Source organism: Rattus rattus, chromosome 11 (assembly GCF_011064425.1).
Source record: "Rattus rattus isolate New Zealand chromosome 11, Rrattus_CSIRO_v1, whole genome shotgun sequence".
Classification (NCBI taxonomy): Eukaryota; Metazoa; Chordata; class Mammalia; order Rodentia; family Muridae; genus Rattus; species Rattus rattus.
The window spans coordinates 55,994,375-56,006,689 of record NC_046164.1 but is presented as its reverse complement, the minus strand read 5'-3'; the positions used below and the strand labels follow the sequence as shown (position 1 = coordinate 56,006,689).

At 43.1% G+C, this 12,315-nt stretch overlaps 1 protein-coding gene across 1 annotated transcript in view; it reads right to left on the bottom strand.

Annotated features, from left to right (window-relative positions):
- Adgra3 (adhesion G protein-coupled receptor A3) overlaps positions 1-12,315 on the bottom strand; it is a 93,784-nt gene that overhangs the window by 57,684 nt on the left and 23,785 nt on the right. The window contains exon 2 of the mRNA XM_032916124.1: positions 4,892-4,963. Within this exon, the coding sequence (XP_032772015.1) occupies positions 4,892-4,963 (72 nt within the window). The remainder of the gene's footprint in view (positions 1-4,891; positions 4,964-12,315) is intronic.

Genomic DNA, 12,315 nt, shown 5'->3' with positions numbered 1-12,315 from the left:
GTCAAGTTCTTGATGTCAGGATTTAAGTACATTTTTCATGCTGTAGGAATTCATTAAAGGAACTAAATAAATTTATACCTAGAGCAATTGAAAAATTGATAACCAAACGTGCCATGAAGTTGGTCATCATTAAATCAAGGTGCTGGAGGTAATATTCTTTCAACCTCACTGGATATTTGAAAATGAAGTTGAAAAATAAATTATTGTATATGATAATAATGTCTCAAGTCACACGGGTCCTGTTCAACCCCCATGGCATTATCTGAGTGCAGATTTTAACACAGTTTTCTCATGTATCCTACCTCCTCTGCTATTCTCCATTGCTAGTGATCTTCCTGAGCAGAATTTTGATCATGTCTTTCTGTTAAAACCTCCAAAAGTTCCCACCAGTTGGGGGCAGGGGGTGGGAGAAAAAAGGAAAAGTCTTTAGAGCAACTGGCAAAGGTCCCACAGACCCTGACCCTTCTAGGTCTCAAAGACAACTCTCTCTCTCTCTCCCACCTTCCCTCTCAAGCCTTCCCTCTTTCACCTACTGTGACCATATTTTGCAGTGAGTCTGAAAGGACCATTTCCGTGCCAGCCATGTAGTCACTGGCGGAAACCCTCCCGCACAACAGAGGCTTCTATCCCCAACATCACAGCCTGCAAGAGCATGTTCTACTGGCCTGAGGAAATGAGATACTCAGTCTACAGAGGGTGAGGTGCATAGACAGACAAATGGACAAAACAATCAAGCAGAGTTGAGGGACACAGTTTCATTAACAACCTTCACCTATCAATACATCTATCAGTCAACAACCGAAAGCCACAACAATCCCCCAGCTCCTTATCAGGCCAGACAGTGTAAAGAGCGTGGATCTCGCACACTGTCAACACTTCTCAGATGACAGTGTCTTGCTGTCTGTCAGTAACTCCAAGTGACGCTTCAAATGTGTACATGATGCAACGGCATAGTCCAAGGAGGAGAGACGGTAAACTGCTAATCATTATTAATTGCTGAGTGGGTGTAAATTGCTGAGTTAGGAGATAACATGATCTTTTCACTTCTTCAGTTGTATGCAAGCTTCAATAATAAACTTTCTCTTGGTCCTAACTTGCTTAAGTTTGTAAGATCTTAACAGAAGGTTGTCTACATCCTATCTCTTCACGCTCCCGACGAGCACCACTGTCCACCTCAAGAGGTGAGCACTGGAGGTAAACAGTCCCTATTTTTCTGATTTTCAATAAACTTAAAAGAAAATCTCTGCAAATAGAAATATATAATGACACTCCTAGTTTTTTTTTAAAGCATAAGTTTCCTTTCTCTGATTCTAAACAGCTTCAACAAGAGAAACTAACTTCACTAAAGCAGTTCATAAATCTGTGGTCAGTGATAAACTGTGTGTGATTCTACAAAATACCTCTCATGAATAACTGAGCAGTGTAATATGATTTAAAGATACACTTTTTCTTTAATAATAAAGAATTCTTGACATATTATATAATATTTAATAATAGCCATATTAATCAGACACTGCCAAAAAATATTTATAGGCAGACTCTCGCATTTAATATTTCTCTCCCAAACAATGCAAACTGTGTCTAGTACACAGCAGTCTAACGTTAGAATATACTGCTAAATCAGAAGGTATTAGGTCATAAAAATCTACCTGAAAAGCAGCATAAGACTTGTTTTTACAAAACTGAAGGCTTGTTTTAAGTGCCTGGTCTCACTGAGGAATGTCACCGTGCAGGCTTGTGTGGCAACACTGGTCCCCAGCTAGTGGCACTGTCTTGGGAGGATGAGAAAGCTAAGGTGGGAGCCTTGACTATTTGATGTGGGGGGGGGGGGTCGCTAGCCTTTCAGAATTACAGCCAACCAGCTTCAGGTGGAACACTCCACCTCCTGTCTGTTGGCACCCTGGGACTGTATCATCACTCTGTGAGGTGATGACCTCACACAGACCCAAACAGTTGCTCCAGCCGCCCAGCCTATCCGGGCTTTCATGACCTCTCTGTGAATCGTACCCACTGGAACAGTACGCCAACATAAATCTCCCCGCCACCTTCTAGGCAGCACCAGTAAAGTTCCTGTGGTGGCCAGAAAGAGAAATGTTCTCGAGTCCTGGGCACTTGAAGACTTGGTTCCCAGTTGGTGATACTATTTGGGGAAGTCTAGGTGCTATGTGGACTCGCTGAGGACGCATGGCCCCAAAGGAGTACGTCCACCTACTTCCAGGTTGTTCTCTTTACTTCACGCTTATGGTTGAGATGTGAGCTGTCAGGTCCTCCTTCCGTTATAAACCCTCACCGTTGCAGCCAATCTTCGCAGTCAGAACGGACTCCTATCTGTATGGAATCCGAAACCTAAATAAACTCTTCTAAAAATTGCTTTGGTCATCGTGTTTTCTTGTGACAACAGAAAAATTACCGAGATGCTCGGTAAAAGTACTGACTTCTTTAGACAAGAATACATGAGCAACAGGATGAGACGCCTTTAACTGCAGGCATCCCAACCTCGCCTCAGCTGGGCATGGCAGCCACAACCTGCCAACCCAGCAGGACACTCTCTGCAAGTTCAAGGCCAGAGTCCATGTCTAAATAACAACAAAAGCAGCAACAAATGTAGTAGTCATCATAAAACTAGCATCTCACATTAAAAGACATGAGAAGCCAGCAGACGTGGCTGGCTCCATACACCTCTCAGAGCCATGTCCTCCACAATGGAAGTACATAATCCTTACTCATAAGCTGGTGTCCCGGGTGCCCACATCCCTCTCCGCACAAGCACAAAAGAAAGAACAAAAGAACGGACACTGTGTTCTCGAATCTCCTTATGAACTAAGAACTCTTTCTCCAAAGCCCTTCATCTTTTAGGAGCTAAAGACACCCTGTCATCTGCTGAAACGAGACGCTGAGTTAGTTACTCAAGTGGCCCCAGCATCGCATGTGAGACTGATTTAACAACTGGGAATGAACCACGCTAGCCAGCAGGAAACCGTAAACTCTGTCTGGTGTACAGGCATAATTTTTTCCTCACAGAAGCCTGGTGGTATTTTGGAATTTCAGGTATTAAAAGGGCTAAAAAAAATTTAATGTATCTTAATATACCCACGATGGCAACTTAATTTATTTCCACTATGTATAGAGATTTATTATCAACAAAAGGCAGAAAATATGGTCAAAGGCAAAGCAAGTTAAAACCTATGTGGAGAAAAGGCACAGTGCTGGGTGCAGCAGTGAGCATTAGCCGTGTTAGCCAGTGTTGCTGGCAACATGAGCGACCACATGAGGCCAAGCCGTGTCTCTCTACAACACACAGCACTGATAAGCCACCAGCGCCTGTCCCTGTGCTCTGACCATGAGCACCCCTCACCTGCCCACACACACTAAACGCCCAGCCCTGGGCTGCATGCCGGCCGGTGTCCTGACAGCACTGTTTTGCAAGAAGAATGCCTTATGGGGAAATGTTGCCTTCTCCATGCTAATGCCCAGTGATGTGGGTCCAGCAGCGTCTCCCCACTGCCTAGAGTCACCCTCACTCCACTCTGGTGAACTGCTCCCAGAAGGACAGGCTCCTTCTTTTCTCCTGATAGCAAGGAAATTCATTCCCTCAAGCTTCAGGCACATCTCCCCTCAACCAAACTGATCCAAATATCCGTTCCTGAAGCAGGCACAGAATGTGTACAAAGGATTAGTCTCAGCAGTCGGCCCAGAGCTGCAGATGGAGGTAACATCCTGGAGACTTTTGGACTGTGAGGACCATGGAGGAGTAAGTCAAAACAAACAAACATACAAAACGTGCACACTAAGTCCTAAAGTGCCAAAAAAAAGCCTTTATGCATCTATACATGTTTGTACGTAGTCTTTCTGCATGTTCACATGCTTTGTACATGTATGTATAAAGTATGTAACTGCACCACTACAGATTTATAGGGATACATAGAAATATCAATACACATAACTTAAAGTCATGCAGTAAAATGAAAAGACCAGGGCAGTGTAGGAGACAGAACTCTAGTGGTCTGGGCATAAGCCAGACTTCAGCAACCCAAGCAGTCAAGTGCTGGGGGAGCTGGACTACAGAAGGCCCTGGATGAATGGAGAGGAGAAAGCTGGGTACAGAAAAGTCAGAATTTTGTGAAGAGCAGAGAATCGAGAAAACTAGGCTAGACTGTAACTTCACAGAGATGTTCATATATGATGTGGCTCCCTTATGTACTTCAAGTTGTACTGTAAATGTTCACCTACCGGTACAGTTTTAAACATGACCCTTGATCCAGCATTCAGAACACATGTGAATAGCATTTGCATTCCCTAAAATCCACCTAAAACGACTGTAACACATCAGCTCATAGGGAAACTTCTAAGTAAAATATACTATTATATTCCAAGATACTATATATTCCAAGAAGAAAGCACCAGTTTACCTAAGCGGTACTCCTTGATATATTTGCCTTCTATTTTAAGACAGACACACATCATTTTAGGATACAGATCCAAACATCTGTGCTAAGCTAGTAAGTGGTCAGCTGAGTCCACAGCTGGTTTAGTAAATAGCTTTACTGGAAGCTCTGCACAGATTCCCCCACTGTCACTGTGCTGACACGTATAATAAACACATCAGTAAGTACCAACTCAGTACTGTTGGGCTTGTTTGACCACTTCACAGCAGAGCACAGTCACTTACTGTGAGGCCCACATACACTGGGACTGGTATCTGACTCTTCCCAGAAAGTGTACTGACCTCTGAATCAATAACCACTTCTCACTTAAACATCACTTCCTTAACTTTGGCATAATCAAATGTAGGGAAAACTAATTTTAATTGAAATTGTTGGCCGTTCCATTTGGCAGGTTTACAATTAAAACACATCTAAAACAGGAGAAATGACCACGAGAGAATACTCACAGTCTTTCGAGGAGACTTAGCCCAGAAAATGAACCATTCTTCAGCTCGGATATCTTGTTGTTGCTCAAAATCCTATAAAATGACAAGAAAAAAACATGTAACTTGTCTAGCACATCCCATGAGTATCAAAGTAAGTGAGCTCACGCTGTCTAAACACAGGGACGTCTCAGACATCATTAGCCAGAGTTTTAGGCACTTCAGAATAATGTAGTTTCTTTCCCAAAATAGCTTCCCTATCTTGTCCCATCTTCAATCAGTCTTGTCATATTTAGATGAAAACATTAAAAAGGAGAAAAAGGAACTGACAATAGCTATAGGCTCAATACAGGGTAAAGCTGGTCACCCTGTACTGATTCACTCAGTCAGCTCAGGAACATAAAGACCTATGCTACACCAAGAAATGTAAGAGGACACATGATATGTGACCCAAAGGGTACCGACCTAACAGAGAAATCTATCAGATACTGTGTGGATACTGCTGGATCTTGCCTGCAGTTTAACAATATGCAAATGTGTGTGTGTGTGTGTGTGTGTGTGTGTGTGTGTGTGTGTGTGTATGTGGGGGAGAGTATGGGGGTGCTTTGCCTTAGCCCTCACTGACAGACAGGGTGGTCCTATCACCATGGCTTATCTCACGGGCAAGGAGAGTGCTCATTAAAAACCAAACTAAAACCACAGAGGGAAGGGTGCTCCTGATAGGACCCTCCCCCCAAAAATGACTGCATGTATTTTATATTGCTTCCTTTCTACAATCTAGAATGTCTACGGTGTTAAGCACCTGACCATCAACAAGGTGAAACCAACCTGTACCACGAGGGTGGGAACATGAAGAAGAGGAAAAACAAGAAATCAGAGACAAGAACTAAGCAAACAGCCAGATGACATCAGCAAATGGCAGGCAGACTGCAAACACTTTATTTTTACTTATATGTATGTTTGTGTGTCTGTGTGTATGCAGCACATATGTGAAGGTACCCTCAGGGGGCAGGAGAGGGAGTTAGCTATGATGGGGTTGTAGTCCACAGGCAGTTGTAAGTCACCTGACAGTGGTGCTGGGAACTGAACCCAGGTCCTCTGCAAGAGAGTGCAGCTCCATCAGCCAGATTTTAAAGCCAAACAATGTCTGCTCTGCCCACATGTCTCAATATCCAACCAGGTTGGTCAAGAGCCACACAACTGCCATTTGAGACAGAGAACTGTGTCACACATGATGTTGCCACTCAGGAGCAGCTTTGTGACAGGTACAACAGTCATTACATGGAGACACAAAGACTAACAGGGAACTTCTGCAAGGCAAGATTGTAGGTGTGAGTCTCTGTCATTAATAAAACAAGTAAAAGGAAAAGCTAGCTGTCATCGAACTTTCTTTGCTTGAAGTCAGATTTGTAAAAGAAAGAACAAACGCAGGGAGAAAAGGGCGGAGGAACAGACAGAGGGATCCCTCCCTGTGATAAATATAGCAGAGTAGCTACTGAGGTGTGCTTGAGAGCTCTGAGTCAAGCTTGCCCCGGCTCTACCACTTTTAAGTCTCCTGTTCTCCAGCAAGTCTCGCCAGCTCTGTAAGACTTCCCTGACTCATAAGATGTGAGGAGTAAGAACGGGCTCATAAACACTAGCAGGAAAATTTAACAGGCACGACACACTCAGTGAACAGCCATTAAGGTACAGGATTTGTTTTCCTGATTCTGGTGTATCTGTCTTCCTTCGGTTCAGTGTCTGTGCAGTCAGCGTATACCTTACAACCAAAATACCACATTAGGTAGTGTTCTGTCCTGTTCCACAGTATCACTTAAAAAAGGCAGTGCCAAAAACTGTAAGAATGGGAAGAAAACAAGGTGCAAAAGCATCTTCACCAAAATACAACAGTGTTTTCTTCATTGAAAATGACAATGCTCTTTAAAAGAAAGAAAAGTAGTTGGTTCAGACCAGGAGAAACTGAGCCATACGTATGGCTCCCAACGCCTGTGCCGGAGGCTTCGCCAGTCAGTACAGAGCAAGAGTCTCAGCCCTCAATACCAGGCAGAGCCTGTGCTCAGTCACCAATTACAGCTTAATACCAAGTGCATCCTGACCCTGACGCCACGATTTCAACATGATACACAACAGACAAATGCTTGAGGATACTAAAAGGCCAAGGTCAGAGGACAAATACAATCCAAGGCAGGTTTACACATCCAGTAAAGCTGCTACTTAGAGGAAAAGATATGATCACATCAGTTAAAGAGCAAACAAAATTAATACCACGGATAGAAAAGAATCTGTATGTAGCAACAAATAAAGGACAGAAACAGGAGACCCAGAAGGCTTGCAACGTTACTGTGGTGATGTGGCTGACATTACTTCTCTTTGACGGTTTATAATTCACGTTGTGAGTTCGGAAATACTTTCAGGGTGTACTCCGCCCCCAGTAGCAAACATATGAATCTTAGAAACTTTTGCTTTAAATTGAGTTAATTTCGAGTACATGTATATTCCCAGAGGTAAAAGCTAAAAGAAATGCATAGTGATTTGAGATTCCAGAGCACATTTATTTATTTACTTATTTCGTTTTTAGATCAAGCAATGCTCATGTATCGAGAAGGGTCACATTTGGAGCCCGGGTATTAACAAAGACTCTACACCGTGAATGCCTCCGTCACTTCACTTCTTAAGTAGCCTTCAGCATCCTTAAGACTAAAAAGGAAGACACTACGTCAGAATGATTACTGAGATCCCTCCCAAATTTTCTACACTGAGTAATGTTCTAATAGGCAAGGCTGCTACATTTGAGAATGGCTAAGAATATATAAGTATTATCGCAAAAATCTGGGGGGGGAAATATACACTACTCAGCTCAGTGACTTAAGATGCCATTTCTGAGTGAAGGATGAAACTCAGATATGGAAGAAACTTGCAAAGGACTGGTGGGCACTGACTGAATGGCTCTGCGTGTGATTTGGTATGGCTTCAGCAATGGGACTGTCATTTCCTCAGTCATAAAGGCTTTACTGCAATAAATGATAGCTTTTATTGAGGAAAGTAAAAAGGAAGACATTTCATCACACTTAAAAAGTTATAACTGTAACCTTAAAATATAGTTTACAACCTCAAGTTAATATATTCCATCTACACATTACTGGATGTGTTTAAAGATTTTGTGCAGGAAAACAGGATCGGAAAGAATAAATCCACGCTGCAGACAGCTTTTATACTCAATTTTGAAATGGGGGGCTGTGGAACCAGCAGGTGCTTAATATCGTATATCACGATGAACCTAAAACCCATTCATAATCAATATTTTTGCTGACACCTTTGAAAATTCAAACTCAGCCAGAGTTATAGAGCTTAGATAGACCCATTTCTGTTCTATACTAATGATGTGAACAAGACACGAGCTACAGACAACGAGCTAAATGCTATTCAGACTCCCAGCTCTGTGAATCAGAAACTGTATGGAAGAGTGATACCATCATTTCACACAGGACCACGTTAGTGTCCTGTGTCATCTCCACAAGGATGAAAAAAGAACAAGACTTAAATGCAGACAGATTTTTTTTAAAACATCACAAGCAAACAGAAAGATATGGATTAGAAGTTCTCAGCTGCTTGCTGCTAATTAGATCCAAAATGTATCAGAAATCTGAGAGCTGTCAATAGAAACCACTCCCTGGATCTCAGGAGTCAGTAAAAGACTTCCCTTTTGAAAGGAACTTGAGCACTAACTACTCAGCTCAGCTTCAGGAATATAATTTGGGATGTTGACTGCGGTGGACCAAATCCAGGTTAGCAATCCCTTGGGCTGGGGAGGGAGCCACACTGAGTGGCAGTTGTGCTGCTTAGTTTTGACCTATGACCACCTGAGTAGCCTCAGTGGGGGTCTGCTTTAGCTAGGGTTTCTATGGCTGTGAAAAGACACCATGACCACCGCAAAAACGTTTCATTGGAGTCGGCTTTCAGTTTCAAAGGTTTAGTTCTTTATTGCCATGCGGGAAGCATGGCAGCATGCAGATGACAGACATGGTGCTGCAGAAGCTTAGAGTTCTACAGCTGGATAGGCAGATAGCAGGAAGTGAACTAGCACACTTCCTCCAACAACGCCACACCTCCTGAGCACTGCTTCCTATGAGTCTCTGGAGGGGGGGGGGGGACTGGCATTTTCTTCCACACCACCAAAGTACACTGGTCTATAGGGATGTCTGGGGTAGGGGTGGGGGAGTGGGGGGGCAGAGGAGGTTGTCTTAAGTTGATTGATTTGGGAAGACCCAGTCCACTGTGAGCTATACCATTCCCTAGGCTGTGTATCCTGTGTATCCGGGGTGAGACCACAAGCTGAACACAAGGATGAACGTAGTTTTCTCTGTCCTTGACTATGGATGTGCTATAGTTAGCTGTTTGATGTTCCTACTTTGAAGTCCCTGTGATGTTAGACAGTAACCTGGAAAGGAACACTGCAGTGAGCCCCTTTCTCCTCTATGTTGATTTTTGCCAAAGTGTTTCACACAGTACTAGATGTGTGTGAAACTAGAACAGCTTCGGGAATACAATGTGGGATGGGACAGACGATGTCTACCCAGTACCTAGGAAAAGACTTCACTTAGGACCATGGAAAGGGTGGACATATGCAGAAAATACAGAGAGGGCCAGAGGAAAATGAAATCAGATTGTTAACAGAAAAAGGAGTCAAGATTGAAGTGATAACTCAAAACACAGAACACAAGCCCAGACATCATATAAAAGGGCCTGTAGCTTCAGTACCGAGGGCAGCCGAGACAGGATGATGATTGATCATTTGAGGCCAGGAGCTCAAGGACAGAGTGAGACCCATGTCTCATTTAAAGTAAATAAGAAGAGAAAAAAGGATGGTGATTTTATAGATGACTGTGCATCCCCAATCAGAAGAGAACATTGGCTTCATCAAGGCACTCAGTGTAAGGCACTTACCGCATGGGAAACTATAATCTGTTATGGGGGAACAACCACTAATACTTTTTACTATCAGTGAGCCCAACCCCTTAGGCAGGAAAACATGCCAATGAAAACACTTTTTATATCTTTGCAAAACCTTCCAACAAACACAGGCATTTAGGTAAAATGTATTACATGCTACATGTCACATAATTATATGAATATAGTGAAATTATCATCATACAACTAGAAAAAGCTAATTACTAAATATACTATGGGTTCTAATAATGTTTTGTTTTTCTGTCTACCAAATGCATATTAAAATGATCAAGTATTGCGGTTACAAGAAGATAGAAGTCCTTAAATAGTCACGTAGATCAAAGTACAGGATCTAGGGATATAGTTTGCTTGGTAGAGTGCTTGCCTATCATGCACAAAGCTCTAGCTTCAAAACCTGCCACCATACAAACTAGATATGGTAGTGCATGACTGTAATCAAGCACTGGGGAGGTACAGGCAAGAGAACATGCATGCAAGTCACCTGAAGCTACAGGCTACATGACGAGTTTGAAGACAGCACGGATGTTTTTAAGACCTAGTCTTCAAAAAACAAAAAAAGGAAAAAAGGAAGAAAAAAAAAGATAAGGCATATGCTCACATAGGAAGTTTCCATGCCTTGACAGGTCTAGTTTGCTCTTATACAAGCTACAGTACAGATTGATACACATTAGACTTACTGTGTAGAATAATGTGTGCCCTTTCTACAGCCTTCTCTACAGAGTAAGGAGAAAAAGAAAAGCAGCCAGGTTCAGAGGCAGATGAACCATTAGCCTCTCTTGGCATGCACCCTAAACCTTTACGGCTACCTGCCCTCAGCTAAAGCCACGAGTGGAACTCCTTTCAGTGAATGTAGTGTTTGGCTGTTTGGTTCTTGTTTGATTTTTGTTTTTCCGCTAATGAAACCATATGCCAAACAGTTCTCGATGTTGAAGTCCAGAGTCTATTACGTGCAACTGAGTGCGCTGCTCACCAACGGTTCCACTCTTGATTAGATGAATCCATTCATTCACTTCTGCAGAAAATCACTCCACGTGGTATGTTTTAGTTTACATGTTTCAAAATGTTCTGTCATTACTCCACTTGTTTAACACACATCTAAAAACATGTAAGATACATAAAGTGCATGTATCTTTTCATGTTTGAGTATGGCTGATAAATCTCAGAGACAGAAAGACAGCCATGCTGGAGAACGCCTGAGAACCATGCTGAACAGCCTCTCCTTAAGTGGATTTCAGAGTTCAGCTCTAACAATACCAGGGAACAATGCGCCATCTGCAACCACCAAGGTGATGTTCAGGTGCCTTTCCCCAAAGCCGCTCAGTAGGACAGCAGCTGGTCAAAGGTCCCAGCTGCGGTTTTCTGAAGGTGCTACTCTGTAAGAGTGCCCAGTCAGTGGGCTGAGAACCACAGTAGATTCCAGCTGTCTGACCACCACAGGCTGCCCCTTAGGCAGTGTCCACCCCATCACTGATGGGCCAGCCCAGACTAACTCATAGCTGCACGGAAGACAAAGGCCTCTCCTAGCCCATGCCCATATATCCTCAGCTTTCATAGATGCTAAACCTGGACTCTTCCCGCCCCCTCCTTCCCTTCATTTTCTTCAGTCATTTCGTTCCCCAGTAAATTATCTTGTACTTCAACCTCCATCCTGACCTGATCCCCAGAGGCCCCAAATGACAAGGTGCTCACAACATCTGTTCAATACATGAATTAAATAAAAATATGGCTGGGTTTAAGATTCTCTGTTCAAGGATCCTCCACTGAGGACAGTGAGATGCAGAGTAGGTCATTTACTGGCCTCTAGTGGTACAGAGAAGTATAAATCTAGCCCACGCGCTCCTTCCTCTCTGAGGCTCCAGGGATTTTTCTGAGAAAAATCAGATAATGCCCAGTTGTCTTTCTGCTATTCCAAAACCCTAAGAAGTGTGTCCATGTTATTGCCCTTCTAGCGTTTGGACCATCTTAAAACCAACGTGGAAAGAAGTCTCCAGCTGCCGGGGGAGGAAGGAGCCACGAACTTATCAGTAACTGTTGCTGGCTCATCTGTGGTTGAATTTTATGTCTGGACCTTTAATTGTGGCTCAGTGTTCATAACCACGGTTTCACTACAACGCCACACTGAAATTAAAGGTTGTATAATAGAAGACAGGACAGTCAGTGAGTGAGGACAAGCAATGCCTCTGTCAGAATTTAACATTTCAGGGAGTGGGTGACTGCATTCCGGTGCCACAGAAAACTAAGCCTCATCTCTCTTAAGTTCGCATCTAATCTACCTATAAAAGGAATACTGAGGCTTTGGAAAATGCTCTCCAACTGAGGGCCAGGGAGGAATGAAAAGAAGCTCAACGCGTTTTAAAAATACTTCAGGGCCCTCCAAATTGTATTTTCATGACTAAAGATATTCTTTTAAAAATATCTGTTTTTAATACCCCACTGCCAAGCCAGACAAATTCGCGTGCGCACGTGTACACACACACACA